Source organism: Scomber scombrus, chromosome 18, assembly GCF_963691925.1.
Source record: "Scomber scombrus chromosome 18, fScoSco1.1, whole genome shotgun sequence".
Lineage (NCBI taxonomy): Eukaryota > Metazoa > Chordata > Actinopteri > Scombriformes > Scombridae > Scomber > Scomber scombrus.
Window position 1 is genome coordinate 15,842,549 of NC_084987.1, and position 17,122 is coordinate 15,859,670.

The following is a 17,122-nucleotide window of genomic DNA, read 5'->3' on the forward strand; positions in this document are numbered from 1 at the left end:
ACAGGCCTCCTCCCCTCTTGTGAACTAACCACCTACAACAAGTTTGACAGCTCAGCTTTTTAGGAGCTCACACTCAGAGCGCAGCAGCAGACAGCTGAACCTTCCTCCACTGGGCTCATTTTTCTTTTATTCATCTCTTTCTCTTTATCTCAGTTTGATCATTTTAGTTGGTAGGTGTTCGTGTTGCGTCTCCTGCGGGCTATGAGGAATTCAATGTGTCCGTAGGTTTGGGTCACTTTTCCCCCTCTGGCTGTTGGAGAGTTTTTTCGTTTCCCGTTGTTGTTATTGTTTTTTTCTTCTTTGTCGGACGTCGCGAGGGATCTAACTTAAACATGTCGCGGGGCGCGGAGGAGGTGAACAAGCTCACTGAAAGTACATACAAGGTGGGTTACTGGTGTGTTAGGAGTCTGTGAACACAACAGGTGCGCCCACCAGAAAGGGGAAAATACAGGTTGAGGCACAAATCCATGTGTCCACTATTTAACAGCCTGTTGTAGTTCAACTTCCCCGGCTCAGGTGCTTTTAATTAAAACTCATTAAGGTGTGTGTGTGTGTGTGTGTGTGTGTGTGTGTGTGTGTGTGTGTGTGTGTGTGTGTGTGTGTGTGTGTGTGTGTTGTAGCTGTATTTATTCACTATAAGACAGACAAAGATGGAGTGGAGGGCAAACGCACCTGTATTCAATTTACCTTCCTTTAAGGCTGATTAAAAGTAGGAGAATACATATTATCATGAGAATGTAATTTGGTGTCAACACAGGCACCTTTCTGCAAAGAAGTTATTTTTCATAATAGGCAAGGAGGGTCTTGTGCTTGTGGGCAGAACCACCTACAATACCTTCTTTCTATATACGTCTATGCCTGTGCATCAGTAAAATGTCAAGTCAACAGTGTGGAAATAAGTTGATCAACAGTTTGTTCTTTCTGAGAATCTAAAATGGCTTTTAATACATTTGGATCACAGGTTATAAGGAAATAGGGAGGCCCAGGGTGGGGCTTATTTGATCAGCATCATCTGAACTGCTTGGTGGTTTACTTTGGCATCTGTGCCATGTTTTTTTTTTCTGTAAATATACAGTAAGTGGGTGCTTTTGAAAGTGAATGGCTGTCCTCCAAAACATTTGTAATAAGTAATTGCTTCACATTGAGTGCAGTTATTTCATTTGGGTTAAAAGAAGAAAAAAATACACTTAAATAAAGCCAAGAGATGTAACCTATCACACTGTGTTAGCCAGGTCGGCATGCTTCACTCAACAGGTGGCATAGCGAAGATTGAGTGTGAATAAAGAGAATGGAGAGAGAGAGAGAGAGAGAAAAGGAGACTGAGTTGCTTTTTCTCACCCTCTTGATAGCATTTAGCCTCTTTGAATAGCTTTTTATCCATCGGCCTCCTCTCGGGACAGCCCCCACAGCTCCTTGGTGTGATGAAATGCACGAAAAAAGACTCCAGGTTTAATAATTTAGCTGGCTGTGTGTGTTGTGTGGTAAGATTATACAGCAAGCTCCTCGGCAGCCATCACCTCTGCTGCTATAATCAACAGTAGCCTGTGGTTCCCAGAATACTGTGTGTTTGCATGAACAGTGCAGCAAATAAGGGCAGTGTTTTATTGTCTGTGGTGCCTGAGGATGTTTGTAAGGGGAATGAGTTCACAGTTTTAACATCTTTTATTAATTCTGATGTACAATAGTATGGCAAGTTCTACATATGCCAGGAATTATAAAACTGTGAAGTGTTATTAGCATCAAGAGAAAGACAGCTACAAATGGGCTCTGAATCAAATGAATATAGCTTATTCATAATAATAAACCTTATCAGTTACAAGATGCAAGGTGTTATTTCTTATGTATGCTGTCATCAGAGTGACAGTATCTGTAGGCTGAATGTCATTTATTGACAGGGGCCTGAATCAGGAATGGATGATCATTACAAGGCTCTTGAAATGTTGTTTGTCATGCAACTTAAGGTGGATTACTGACGTTTTATCTTTTCTTGCATTCTGAGCTTGGGTGTGCACCTAAGCTAAGTCCTTATCCTCTGAGATACTCGTCACAACTATGATAGTCACTGCATGCAAGAGAATGAATAGCTCAATAACTTCTTAAATTACAGAGATAAGTGTTCAGTCTCAGACATGATTATAAATGATAGTTCCACTCTGTGGCACTGAACAGGGAGTTTTATTGAACTGCAACCTGCAGTCCAGTTGGATTTGTCCATCTTAAAATCCACAATCGTATCTTTAAAATGTCTGTTTCTTTTCGCGTGTTACCACATTAAACTATTTTGAGTCTTTTAAAGCCCAATCGATATATCAGTCAGCTGATATTATCGCCTATTAGCGTGTATGTTGTTCGATATGCACCGATATGTTTTTAAGTTAAATAGGCATCTTTTTACATATATTTGATAATTTTTTCTTAGTTCAAGTTTAATATATTCATTGTTCTATGCGTTATTTATAGTTACTTATAACTATTAAATTCCCAGTTAAGTTCAGTGTACTGTCATTTCATACAATAACGTTTATTGTTACACTGTGAAATATATCATGCCTCCATTACATAGCTTTTTCACAAGGGGGATCATTGCAATAAATGCACATCTATGTATATATTCTGCATATATAAGAATTTCAGCCAATATATACATTTTGGAAGTTACAGTTACAGTTACATCAGTATTGGCATCTGTCCCAAAACTCCAGTATCAGTCGGACCCTAGCGTCTTTCTATGACATCCTTTTGTTATGCAAATCAAGACAGCTGGCAAGGTGAATTTGTGCCTAAGGGGTCATAGGTCAAAGCTCCTGTTAATGAATAGTCAGCAAGATTTACCATATTCCTATATTATATATACCTTATTTACCTTATGTGATGTCACTCAGATCATTAAAACCTCAAATGACAAAATAACCAAGTCTCTCTACTTTCATCTCCACCCACCCAGAATGTGATGGAACAGTTCAACCCAGGACTGAGGAACCTGGTCAACCTCGGCAAGAACTATGAGAAATCAGTGGCTGGTGAGCATTTTGACTCTCTTAATAAACATTCACAGTAACTTAGAGTTTAGAGAGATGCATGCTCGTAACAAAAAAGTTAAAGATTGGCTGGGAGGGTAAAGGTCTTCACCACTGAGCTCATCTTCTTGCTCATTTACATTAAAAAAGGGGGGAAAAAAGGATTTGAGAGCACAGATTTGAGCACTGTTTTAGAGAATATTTGCTGTAGGTCATTGTTCAACAGTCCTCCACACACCGTAGGGAACCTATATTTCTCCCACACTATTTTGATAAACATTAATTATCATTTTATCATTTTCCCAGCAATGACCCTGGCGGGAAAGTTGTATTTTGATGCAATGTCTAAGATTGGGGAGAATGCTGCAGTGTCTCCTGTCTCCAGAGAATTAGGTAAGTTTCCATGTTGCCCTCTCCTCTGGCTCTCTGCTGGGATAAACTAGGAAAATCTGCTGAATGTTGAACTAGGTCCTCCCTCTCCCAAATAGTTGTTTATCTCTTTTGGATGTCAGAAGCATTCATTATCGGTTTCCAGAGTTGCCTCTTTAAAGTTCATGTATGCAATTTACCTGTACTGGTTGAATAATATATACTGTACAACGGACATTAACTGTTTCTCATAAGTTGCCATTTATATGAATGCTGTTCTAAATGCGACATTAATGATAGTTGTGGGTTTTTTTTCAAGCAGTGCTTCACAATCAATGAAAATACAACTGACAGATGGTATATTTATTTGTAGATCCCCTCCAGACATTATTAAGACATAAAAATACTATGCTTTGAATAATAATTTGTGGCTGATGTGGCTTTTCCACATTAAATCATTAAAATGGCATCTACTCTTCTTCCCTGATGAAAAATTTCAAAATCTATAAATATTGTTAGCTTAAACCAACAAGGGATATTTAGATGTCTATGTAGGAGGAAGGATAACTTGGGACAGGGAATATAATATTTATCTTCCTTTACTGTGGACGATGGTAACAATTTTACAGTCAATTATCTGTAAATATCTATACGTGACTGACATACTGTACTAAATAACAATGGGCATTGGAACAATAATAGTATCACCACTACAATATGCAAATATTTCATCTCAGAAGTTTAGGTGCTGGACACAAGATGTCTCCTGGTTGACTTCATTCCCAAGTTCATTCTCAGTGTTTATGCATTGAAGGACCCAAGTTTCCACATCACACTTGTGTTGCATAGTGGACCAGAATTGTCCGGGATTGTCTTCTAAACTATTTGTGATGTCACAAATCATGCTCGCAAGCCGACGTCTTAAATTTCGATTTTCCACTTTTACCAGATGAATGTGAAAACAAACTCTGCACATGCATCATTCTGCACAGTGAAGCTCAAACATCCAACTGTAGGAACAAGAAGAAAAGCATATTTTTGAGTGGAGGGGGTCTTTAAGCTAAAGATCAAGGAGCCAAAGAGTAACAAACCGAGATAAAGCAAGATAACATAAATAGCCACGGTCATAAGTCCATTTCCGTAAGCCCTGATGGCCAAAGCTTGCTCACCTTGAAGCCATCCTCATAAAGATTCAAAAGTCTGTATACATCAAGAAGACAATCCATGCAAAACCTTAAATATAATCTACAAAATATGACAAGACCTCCTACCACTCCCAGGTGCAGACATGGCCATGGCTCTAATTTTGAGCAAATTGTTTTTGTAGGAAGAAAGCAAACAAATGAAGTTAAATTGTATTCTGTCTAATGTTCTCCTTTATCACTGAGATATACAAACCAGGAGAGCTGTAGCATGACCACAGCAGCTGCTACACTTTAATTGCTGCTAGTGTGATGCCTGTGATGGAAGTACTACATTATATGTGATAAGCTTAGAGATACACTGCAGGGTTTGTTTGGTCCTTTGTTTGTTTTTAGCTAACTCCCCAGGCTTCAGTTCCCACAAGCTAATTTGCAGTCCAAAGATATATGGCACCTTAACTCATTGCCACTAGTGGCACACTTTGATTTAACCACTGTATGTCTCTCAACTCCCCTGCCAATTAACAGCTAAAAAACTGCTAATTAAATTCAGTATTATTCATTTACTGGTGTCAGTCTCATGGCACACTTAAAGTGTTACTCCACCCCAAATAATGTAACATTCACTGTGCAAACTTGTAAAGTGTTTGTAAAAAGTGTGTTTACTCTTTAATAAAGAACTGTAGCTGCGGTCAGCGTCAACTCATATGGTGGTAAGTTTATATGTTTATAAGCAGTTTGAGAAGTTTTGCTACTTTAACAGCTATGTATAAATTTACAGGTTGTTGATCGGGGTTCAATACTGTTTTGGATGGTTTATCACTTTAATGTTGGGCACAGGTTGTGAATTTTCCATATTGTCCAGAGTGAGTAAATATAATAACATGGCATTGGTAATTTGCCATCTGGAGGTTATAAAATACTCCCTGAGTGTACAGTTGAGCCAATTCCTCTATCAGGCTTGGACAAACAGACGGACACACCATGATGTAGTGCATTGTTTGAAAAGTTATGAAAAGGCTCAACACTGTTGGATATCACCTTTGGAAAGTACCCAAATCACTTCAAGGAAGCAGATCAGTTTTTCTCCTGGATTTTATATCCGCATGCATCAAAAGATGTTGGTTTGTGCTGTAAGACGATCGTAATAAGAGCAGTTTACAGTAATCCAGGTCCTTTTGTGGTCAGTACAGCTTGGAATATGCTTCCTGTTATAGGAAGTGAAGAGGAAACGAGGGGAGGGGTGCAAACAAATTGCTGACTATTATCAAAGTCCATCTAAGTAATTAATAAAACAATAAACTATGAAGTGCTGTGCTATAAATTGTACTATTTTTGTTTTTTTAAATAACCAGAACATTTCCCCTTCTTTAAAAAAAAAAAAAAAGATACATGATATTTATAGGGTGAAGTCATGTCCAGGCTGAGTCACCCCTGACCTCTGGACACACTCCACTATCTACTAATCCCAGTATGACCGAGACAGACAGAGAAAAAGAGAGAGAGGCACCGTGGTCTCATGACAGAGCAGTTTAGTCATTATGGGAGATTATGTGGAGCAGGAGGTGATTAAATACACACCACAAACAGTCTCATCTTATCTAATGATCTAGGCCAGTAAACTCAAATGCACTGCAACTACATTATGCAATACATATAATCAAGCAGGATGTCTTGACACTCAATGCTGTCAGACTTTACTTTAAGAATGATAATGAAGAAAAATGTCTTCAAAGAACAGAAAGTTGTCCTGCTTCTGAACCTACTCGTGGACATAGTGAAGCTGCCCTCTCAGAAACCTGAGCTCCAGCAACACATAGCCAACCAGAAACAAGATACCCTTGAGAGGCATTGGAGGACCGGTACACTTCATCCTTCTACCGTCTTCCTTTGATTCCTTTAGTCTCCTCCTCCTCCTCCACCTCCTCCTCTGCCAGAGTTCAAATGTCAGCAGTTCTTTCATTCAAGTGCCTGGGTATCTGACTTGTTTCCTCCTCTTGTAAGACAAGGAACAAGAATCAAGATCTAAAGGACCAAAATATAATGTTGGTTTCCTCAAAGGTTTTTGACAAAGACCCCACAGCTGTTATGAGCCTGAAAGACACTATGACCGTGCAGCCTTTTGTTGTACGCAGGGAATTTAATCTCATCAACTTTTGTCCTTTTACAGCAGAAAGGGCTTTGCAGACGCTCCATAGACACGAACACACATTCACATACACAAAAACAACACACATACACTGTCCTTTGATGCATCCTGGCCTGTTCAAATGGCATCGGGCCCACTTTACATAATCCAAGCATGTTTGCAGGTGGCTCTCGCCAATGCCAGGATTATATTGCCCACAGTCAAAAACAGAGGAAAAACTGTGGGCCGCTTTGCATGCTACCAGCAAAATGTTGTTTTCAAAAATCAGCTCAAAGGGAGGGAGGTTTTTTTTTCCCTTTTCTATATTTTGAAAACATTCAGTGCTATCTATTTCACTCACATATCATGTCCTCCTACAGTGTTACACTTTATTTCTTCATTTTTATCTGTGCTTCACAATAGCCACAGAGCTCATGTCTCAAGAATGGAGCTTGATTACACCTTTTTATGTTCAATAAATTGCAATTAAGTGATCATTGTTCCTATAATTCAGTAAAATGATGAGGCTGAGTCTCCTTTCATACAGACATACAGTTGTGCATACCAATCTGTACACCATCGATTATGAAAGAAAATAAAGAACAATGGCATTTTTCCCTTTATCTGTCGCACTTGCTATTCTATAGGATGGCGTAGGAGAACATGACATGTTTGCTTGCATAATTTACACCTCAGCAGAGGAAAAGGAGATCTGATTTACATCTCTTGGCTGTGTTGTTCAAATAGGATATACTGACACTGTGACATGAACTACAAAGCCCTAAACAAGCCTGTTGTTAGTGTAGGTGTTTTGACATATTGATGTATTTTAAACTAAATGTGTGATCATAAACATCTTTGAAGTTTCATATTTGTGTATGGCTCCATTACTGAAAAAAAAATACTTTGCTGGTTTGCTGCCATATGCCGCTTTTTGTGTTTAGGTAACGGTTATTCTATTCTAGTGAATGCAAAACTGCTCCGCATTGCTTAGTGTGTCTAGCCACGACTCCAGACTCATTTACTGCCTGGATAAACAGCGCTGAAGGCAGCTTGTCTGCATTGTGTGGGTTTATCTACCTAGGTTTGGTTTTGTTTGCTAATGGCGGTGGATTGCTTCTGGTGTAACATCCACATCATGACACACTTTTGCCCTCACAACTAGCTCAACTGAGCACACCTGTTGCCCGGCAACGCATTGTACGGAGTGTGACAACAATAAACAAATGAGGGTGAAACTCTGGAAATAAGACTGTGATGTCACTGTAGCCAAGACATTTGTGTACAAATCAGTAAAATGTAATGGCATCACATTTGCATTGATTTTATTAGTCAGGTCCAGTTATATTTATGATACTTTTTGTGCCCTACAGACAAACAAGCTTGACAGGTATTTGGCTATGCACCACACCTGCTGACGTTTTTAAGATTACTTTGTTATTTCTGTGAGATAAAAGAGGACTTTAAGGTCAGATGTGTAAGGCATTCAGTCCTGCGCAGGTCTTTTTAGTGGGTGTTTACTTTTAAGCCTTGTCTTTCTGAGTAATGTGCTGGACCCTTCTTACCCTCTGCCATCATGTGACACCTACTCCTTTCCCCCCCTCTCAATTCCTCATTCTCTCTCTCCCATATGTCTGTCTCTTGCCATATCCAGCACTGAAACACACTCTTCATCTCTCTCATCCTAGCCTTTGCCTTGCCCTGCCCCCACCCTCATTTTATTTCCTTTTGCCCTTTCCTAGAAGATCTGATGGCTTTTATCTAACAAAGCTGTTTGAATTGCGCTGGGTGAAAGAGCCAGTCTTGCCACAGGGTGAGGTGGGGCAGGCAAGGTATTGAAAAACAGAGTGGGGAGGGGCTGTTTACATACTGATGAATGCACAGCTCATAGTAATACGTCAGACTGACAGCCTGTTGAACAGCTGTCACAGGTTTGCGTAGTAAATTTATGTATGTCAGCACACTATTCAATAAAAGGATGTTTTCCATTGGAGGTGCCTCACCAGTGATGCAATTATCCTATTGAATTTGCTCGCCTCTTCGCAAATTTCACACTGAAGACAGAGAAGAACTGTCATGGCACAAGAACAGGTGTTGCCTTTCATTTAACTTTAGAGAGGTTTGTGTAGATGCCTCCCTTTTACACCAGTTCATTCATTTCAGTGTACAGCCCCCATAAACCTTTACAATTATGAAAATATTTAATGAATATTTGTTCACTGAGTGATGGCCCAGGTCCTCCATGTGTATCAAATTAGATGTTCAAGTGGTCTAAAGCAGAAGCCATGTTAGATTTTACACTGCAATGGAAATTCTGCGCTTGAAAAACTTCTCAAGGTTACATCATGATTAACTCTGCTGTGTTCAGTGAAGCTGTAGTTGTTGGCCCCTGAAGGGTTTTTAGTATTGTGACATTTCATCACTGCACATGGAAAATAAATACCTATGGGAAAAGCCCAACATGGGAAAAAGTCATAACATGCGGTCACAAATTTCCACTTTTTTTTCATCCTGCTTTCATATCAGATGACACGTGATCCCTTGGTAAACAGATTAGTCTTCAATCTGTTGTGCATCCTGTATCTGTGCTGCACATACAGTAAAGATAACCAACATACTGTAGACACATTCATTTATTAATTACAGCTAGATTTATTTTATGCACGTCTTTCAAATGTCTCCTAAATTATTTGCTTCAAAAGATTGAAAGCAAAACGGAATTCCAATTTACACCATTTATCAGAACCATTGGTCCACACTAATTGTTTACACACACACACACACACACACACACACACACACACACACACACACACACACACACACACACACACACACACACACACACACACACACACACACAATACACACACAAATTGTCCCTCTGTGACCACAGGTTATCTGAGGGGTGTTAAAAATGGTGTCAAGGGGTCGCACCAGCCAAACAGGCACACTCAAGTTTGTAAATTCAAACATTCAGAGGCATTTACAATCTGTGAGCACTATCCAGGCCACAGACAATATGTTGGAAACAGACACAAGTTGGCTTGAAGGCCATCTGATTGAGATCTGTTGTTTTTTAGTATTTCATAATGCCGCAGAGCCTTGAAGCATGGGTTTATTGTTTGATATTAGCACCTCAACATTTTACTTTTTTGTTCTTCATAGCAAGTCATATAGGTTTGTTTGTCTGTTCTTCATTTCATGTGTGTGTTATACGTTTTATTTTAATGAAAGACCCTTAAAATAATTCCTGTGAATTCAAGCATGATTTTTTGATCGTTTTTATGCTGTCTTTAAAAACTGAGGTCAATAGAAAATGTAATTACAATTTTCAGTTTAATGATCGTGCTTCATAATCCTAATTTGATTGCTTTGGTAAGCAACATGCAAAGACAGAAGGCTATAATATGTGGCTGCCTGCCATCTGAGCTGTTTTTGATTAGCTAAGCAGTAGGTGGCCCAGTTTTTCTGGTCCAGGCATGTGTTTTTAGTTTCTTTTTCATCTCAATGAAGGAAATCCTTTGTAACATAGTATGTTGTCAGTGACATTTGATGTTTTTTTGGGTTGCAGATGACGTGCATCATTTTGCAGCAGTACATTGATTCCTTCCAGTTGTGTGTTCACTGTGATTTGACACTGTTGTTAGTACTGCGAAAGATCTTTTTAGATAAGATTCTTTGTTTTGTTCAGCAAAGACAATAATAAAACCCAACAAATGGATTACTGCTGGTCTGTTTTTCATCAGACATTAACCAGTACATTGTTCCTCTTCCTCCCTCTCTTGTTTTCTCTGTCTGGCAGGTGTAGTGCTGATGGGGATCTCAGAAGTCCACAGGAACGTTCATCTTGAGCTTGAGGAAAATGTGAGACCAAGATATGTTTTTTTCCACTTATGTTTTGCACGTACATGCTTCCTGAACATTCCTGCATAACCTAATTGCTTCCAAATTGCGTTGCCTCACTCAAATGCACTTCGTCTGACACTCTTACTCCTGAACCTGTTGCTCCATATATTTCCAGATAACCACAAACTCAGACTCAATTCACTAAGCACCATTTAGCTGCACTCACAGACTCTCTCTCCTCCCCCCGTATATTCACTACTGTAACATCATGGACAGACGACGTACAAAGAGGCTGGATGACGAAGGGAAACAACAGGTTTGAGTTGTAGGAGCACCTGTTCCCACTGAGAGCAGGGGGCAGGCCTCAACATGCCCTGAGAAAACACCAGCTGTAGGTGTTACAAGTTTCTACATTCAGAAAGCTTACTGTATGCTAATGCTAACACCATAGGAGGGTTGCAAATCATGATTATTTTCATTATTTATTGATTAGTCTTTTTATTATTTTTCAATTCACTGATTAAGTTTAGTCTTTAAAATACCAAGTCCAATGTGTCAATAGTTTGACCGGTGGTGAAGCTATGTCCATTAGGAAAAGGGATGTTCTGTTTGCTTATGGCTTCAGAGACCAAGGTGCTAATTTATGGATTATGTACACAGGGCAAACACTACTTAATGACTTTTTGCTTACTAAGTCTCAAATTACTACCACTAAAACACATGTTCTATAAATTGCACTCTCACTATTTTGTCTTATTTCTGTTTATGTTATCAAGTGGTTTTATTTTACATCTTTTATTACATCAATTTTTTTTATACCCTTTTCATGTGAAAAACTTGGTGCATGTAATTTCTTTTGTCAAACAAGGGATTGCTATTGTGATTTCATGAGATACAGAAATACCATAAATTCTCACACTAGAGGATTTTCATCAGATAAATTGCGTAAAGTAATTAACAGATTATTGGAATTGTTGTTGATAAATATTCTTTCCAACCACTACTTGATTAGATCGTTTTGGTGTACTTTTAGTAAGTCTTTACACAGTAGACTCTTTTAATAAAGTGCACAAGCTTGGTACTCAAGAAAATAATTAACACCACAGTCTGAAAATAGCCTGTTAAATTGGAACCTTGGGGCAAGAAAGTTGTGATCTATTCCTCTGAGACATTGTTGCGAACAGCATCAGTGGGTGGGTTGACTTATTAATGGACTCCAATTGGTGAGTCACAGCATCAATACGAGTCATAAAAAAAATGATGGAAGAGAACTTTACGCCGACACCAATGGGGGTTTGTTATGTGTGCGACAAGGTCTCCATGGTCCGCTCTGTGTGTGTTTTGTAATGTGGCCTTCCAGTTCATTGATCTACCCCATGTGGGCGCCGGCGCTGTGTGGCAAAAAGGCTGTGGTGATGGGTGCTTCGAGACCCTCACACTAATGAGAGAGAGCTGAAAGAGAAAGGGAGAAACTGAGAGAAGTCTGTGGGCATTCCCACGCTTTGTTTCTGACTCATTCATAAGCGCAACCTTGGACTCGGCTGTCACCCCCGCACACGCACTGATACTCTAAACGGTCATTCTCTGTTTCTCTCTATGAGACTTACAGTATTTTCTCTGTTTGCCACTGACAAAATGTAGCACTCCATCCTCCCGCCAAGTTTATAATCACCAGTGTGTCTTCTTCCCATCTCCTCTCTCTTGTCCCCTCCTCCTCCCCACCTGAAGTTTAAGAGGTTCCACAGGGAGATCATAACTGAGCTGGAGAGAAAGACTGAGATGGATGTCAAATACATGACAGTGAGTAGTGTGTGTGTGTGTGTGTGTGTGTGTGTGTGTGTGTGTGTGTGTGTGTGTGTGTGTGTGTGTGTGTGTGTGTGTGTGTGTGTGTGTGTGTGTGTGTGTGTGTGTGTGTGTGTGTGTGTGTGTGTGTGTGTGTGTGTGTGTGTGTGTGTGTGTTCCTGTGGCAGCAACCCCTTGTGAGAGAACACACTTCCATATAAAAGTATGTTTTGTCATGTTGTTTATTATCATCATTGGCTTGTTGCCTAGTATATTTTTCGTATTTATTGGTGGACCACAGGGAAGCACACATACATAATTAAAGGCCTTTGTGTAAAATAGTTAATGATTGATGAATGTGATCATGCACAGGAAGAGCAGGTACAGTATGAAAATTGGATGGAAAACTCAGATCACTTAATGACATTGGTGGTTTCATTTACACTCAAACACTTGATCCATAATCTAATCCAGTGCTGCAGTTCACTGCTATAATTGTCTGCCATTATGATTTTACTCATGGTAATTAATGTATTTTGTAAATGGATGTTATTGCTGCAACAACAACACAGAAGAAAAAAATAGACAGTTTCATTTTCCAGAAGCAGCACTCATCAAAGTGGTACATTAAGCATGTTTTCTTTTATGTTTGTTTTTATTTTTTTATTTCAAATGTGAGTCTTTGGTAGTTTATGCTCTGGCTTACAGACTGCAGATGCAAATGTGCATAAAAGTAGCTGAAAATACTGTATGTATAATTTAAACTTTAATGTTTTATTATAATTCATCATTAAAAATGTAGTTCTTATTATCTAATTTCAAATTTTAATCTTCTCTAAAAAGCCAATGGAACCCCTTATTACACTATGCAGGCACTAAGCAGTATGTATCAATACACTATAGAATAAATATATTTATAAAATGGCAACAACATCAAATAGAATAACTAAATAAGATATAATGAATGGTTTATTCTGTACAACCTGACAGCATACTTGTTTCATTACCATTTTTGTTACGTCCAGTGTACAAACTGAGGTGTCATGAGTCCAAACCCCTTAAATGTAGCATATAACTTTTTGAAAAAACAAAACAAATAATTCACCAATCTTTATACCACTCCAATGAAATTGCACAACTACATTGAGCCAGTCATTTTGAAAGTACAGACTCATCTTCTATTTCTGCTTGTTATAAAGAATTTATTTGTCAGTGGTTAACCCCAGCAGAACCCAGGATGTCTTATGCTGTAAGTGTTTATTGAAGCTTGGCCAAGGAGAATGAAAGTATATTTAAAAATACACCTTCTGATGCATGATGCCACCACGATTGTGAGGAAACTGTCCTCTGTGGATAGTCTTTAAGCCTTCACTGATATTATCACTAATACTCTACGCCCATAAATGGTCACACTCAATGCATCTACATAATGGAGTTAGCCTATTGGTTGGTTATTCTACGAACAAGTAAACACAGTTACCTTTCTGTGGGGTTAGGGAGTCAGACAGTCATATCCTCTGACCTTAGCTGCCACAGCAATGCTGTGCCACCATAATCAAAGTGACTCCTGCAATCCCCAAAACACCACAGACAGCTGCCTTCACCGTCTCAAGGAGAGAAACCATATGTCTCAGTATGTCTTTATGCCAAGATGATAGTACTCCCTTTACTGTGAGATCAAGTTCCATGCTTGACCCTAAATATGGAAAATTCACTTAACACTGCCATGTGACAAGATTTTGACAAATACCTGTATTCATAAGGATCTTTCCTCTACTTCAGGCCACATTTAAGAGATACCAGGTGGAGCACAAGATGAAGCAGGACTCTCTTGAGAGGTCCCAGTCAGAGCTGAAGAAGCTGAGACGAAAGAGCCAAGGCAAGAACGCCAACAAGTATGAAAACAAGGAGAGTGAGGTGAGATGGACGCACGCACATTCACCGACATGCGACCGACCCACACACACACACACACACACACACACACACACACACACACACACACACACACACACACACACACACACACACACACACACACACACACACACACACACACACACACACACACACACACACACACACACACAGAGGTGCATTCATATGTGCATGGACATAATTACACAGACACACATTCACTGACAGACCTCGACACCTGAGAAGCACCATGTCAAAGCCGGTGTAACAGTAGTGCGGGACAATGTTTGAAGTGTCTGGTTTGTGCAGTCATGCAGGAGACAATCTATTCTTGTCTCTGCTCCACGAACACACCCACATGCAATTCACCCCCATGCACTCCCTTGCTCCACCCGCATGTGCACTGATAAAAGTGGACATACACATGCATAAATAAGCAAGCAAATAAGGAAGAATGCTGACTAGACTTGCTAGATATAATCTGTTGTACCATCTATACAAATCTGCATAGATACGAGTGCTGCACCCTCTGCACGCTGCCAGTCATTTGATCCTGAATAGATGGAGAGGAACACAGAAATCCATAGAGGCCTTTTAGTGTTTACAAAGCAAACAGAAGGATAGAGTGATGTTGAACTGGCCAAAGCTATTTTTAATATTAATTTCTAGTTATATGTCTACACTGGATTTAAGTGTTTGAAATTTGTTTACATAGGCCCTGGGGCACAAAGAAAGTAAACCTTTTGTCAGATTTTAGTCCTCTTAATTGTTCCAGTTCAGCCCATAAGTTATTTGGCAATAAACATCATGCATGGTTCATTTCGGCTCTACTTATATTGTCACTGTTACCATTGATGGTTTACGTCAGTGTACAATTAGTCATTGTGGAGAGTGAAGTCATTATAGCTACTTTAAGTTGTCATTACATGTTGCTGCCACACCCCAACAGTGACTGTGCAGAATGAAAATTACAGTTTAATCTCGCAAAAATGATGGAAGACAACTTTACACCGACACCAATGGGAGTTTGTTATGTGTGCGACAAGGTCTCCATGGTTGTCTCTCTCTCTCGCAGCAACCTCAGATCTTACATAACCTGTCCACCATCGATCCAGTCAGGCAGCCTAGTAGCCGAGGTGTGTGTTTGTGTGCGTCTGTGAAAGTTTTAGGATTTGTGTATTCTGTCAACACTAGCCTAGTGTGGCAGAGGGAACAGCCCCACTGACACCAACGTGCTGAAAGTGACGGCTTTGAGACTTGAGACTTTAATTAAGTGATAATGAGTGTATAATCAACATTTCTTAAGATTTGTTGCAGCTTTAACCTTCTACATATAGTTTGATTTGGTATTACACAGAAAAAATGCTGTACGGCCACAAAAGTAGTGGCACATTTTTTTTTTTTTTCTTAACTTTAACAAGTGCAACTTTTAGCTGTCACACTCCTTATGAAATTACAAATTCCCTATGATGTGCATGTCAGCTCCTAACTTTTTATTCTGTCATCTGCTCCCTCTCTTTTGTTTAGTCTTTCCCTCACACTTTTGACACTTGTACCCACATCTCTGTCCCCACTTCCCCCTCTTCTGTTTCCTGTCTCCTCCTCACCCCTTTCTCCTCCCTCCCTTCCCTACCCAAGAATGACTCAGAGTTTTTGCTCGCTGCTGTGCTCACTTGTCTGATTTAAGACCAGGTATTAGAATTTAGACACTCGACAAACACAGCGATGGGCTAGCACCCAGACAGACAGGGTGTCACGGCTTAGAGTCAGGAGCTTACAGCGCAGATGATTCACCAGACAACAAAGACCCTTCAAAGCCAGGGAATGATCCATTAGAAAGTAGGGTCAGAATTTTTGAAAAAAGGGAGTGGAAGAACTGTTGCAACTGTCAGACAATTGATTAAAAGAATCCAGAGAAAGTGAGCGCTAGATTTAATCTCACTACACAAGATTATAAAGATTGAGATATATATCAACACTTTTTCATGTCAAAGCGGGACGAGTGTGGTTTTGTTTTTTTAAGAGGTGCATTTTTCAGTTTATGTCTTATCTCTTTGTTGCCATCCATTTTTCTTTCTTACCTATAGCTATGGGATAAACACAGTAAAGTGATGAATACTTATTTGGAAAGCTGGTGTTTCTGTTGTGTTCATCGGGTGGTCTTACATTTTTGATTACATCTGTAATGGTGAATTTATTACTGGAAAAATACAGAAGCAGGAAAAGAAAAATAGATGGAGAGCAGATGGGGCAGTAACAAGAAGAATTCTATTTCTGTTGTTATTTGGGTATGTGTGTGCATGTTGTTTTACAAATTTGCATCTGTTTATTTTTTGACATGTAGTCATAAAGATAAGCCTGTTTTCACATCAGGTACAGGAGTGAAAAACTCTAAATGGACGGGATCATTTAGGGACTTTCTGGCATTAAAGAGGCAAACAGGCAGATTCTTACTTGGTGAGACAGACATGCGGTGTTGTTTGAACATGGCTGATTTCTCTGCGGAAAGTTACTTTTTAAACTGAAAATACAAACACAGGTGTAGATCACAGCAGTGTCAGATTACTGACACTTTTTACTTACTGATTACAGATAAACTTCCTATAAGCACACCCGTATTATAGATTTTGAAAAATGTTTATCAATCTCTAATTTTCTATCATTCACTTATTTGCTGTCATCTCTGGTCCTTCCTGACTGTTTTTTATAGAAATGATTCACAGTATTATTTTCTGTGTCTGAGATATGAGGACATGTTTACTGTGGATATTTTACACCCAGAGGACTGTCACTTTCGGTTCAATAATTTCCCATATTTTTAAACATTTTGTGACACTGTCAGATTTCCATGTGCAATATGTTTCTCTCCCATAAATGCATCAGCTCCTTTGTAAATAAAGCTCTCAGCCAGTTGAGGC

At 39.3% G+C, this 17,122-nt stretch overlaps 1 protein-coding gene across 1 annotated transcript in view; it reads left to right on the forward strand.

Annotated features, from left to right (window-relative positions):
* Positions 1-304: 304 nt before the first annotated feature.
* Positions 305-17,122, forward strand: part of baiap2l1b (BAR/IMD domain containing adaptor protein 2 like 1b) — a 28,394-nt gene continuing 11,576 nt past the window's right edge. Inside the window, exons 1-6 of the mRNA XM_062438040.1 lie at positions 305-383; positions 2,945-3,020; positions 3,324-3,410; positions 10,462-10,523; positions 12,234-12,305; positions 14,070-14,204. Of these exons, the coding sequence (XP_062294024.1) occupies positions 333-383; positions 2,945-3,020; positions 3,324-3,410; positions 10,462-10,523; positions 12,234-12,305; positions 14,070-14,204 (483 nt within the window). The 5' untranslated portion in view covers positions 305-332. The remainder of the gene's footprint in view (positions 384-2,944; positions 3,021-3,323; positions 3,411-10,461; positions 10,524-12,233; positions 12,306-14,069; positions 14,205-17,122) is intronic.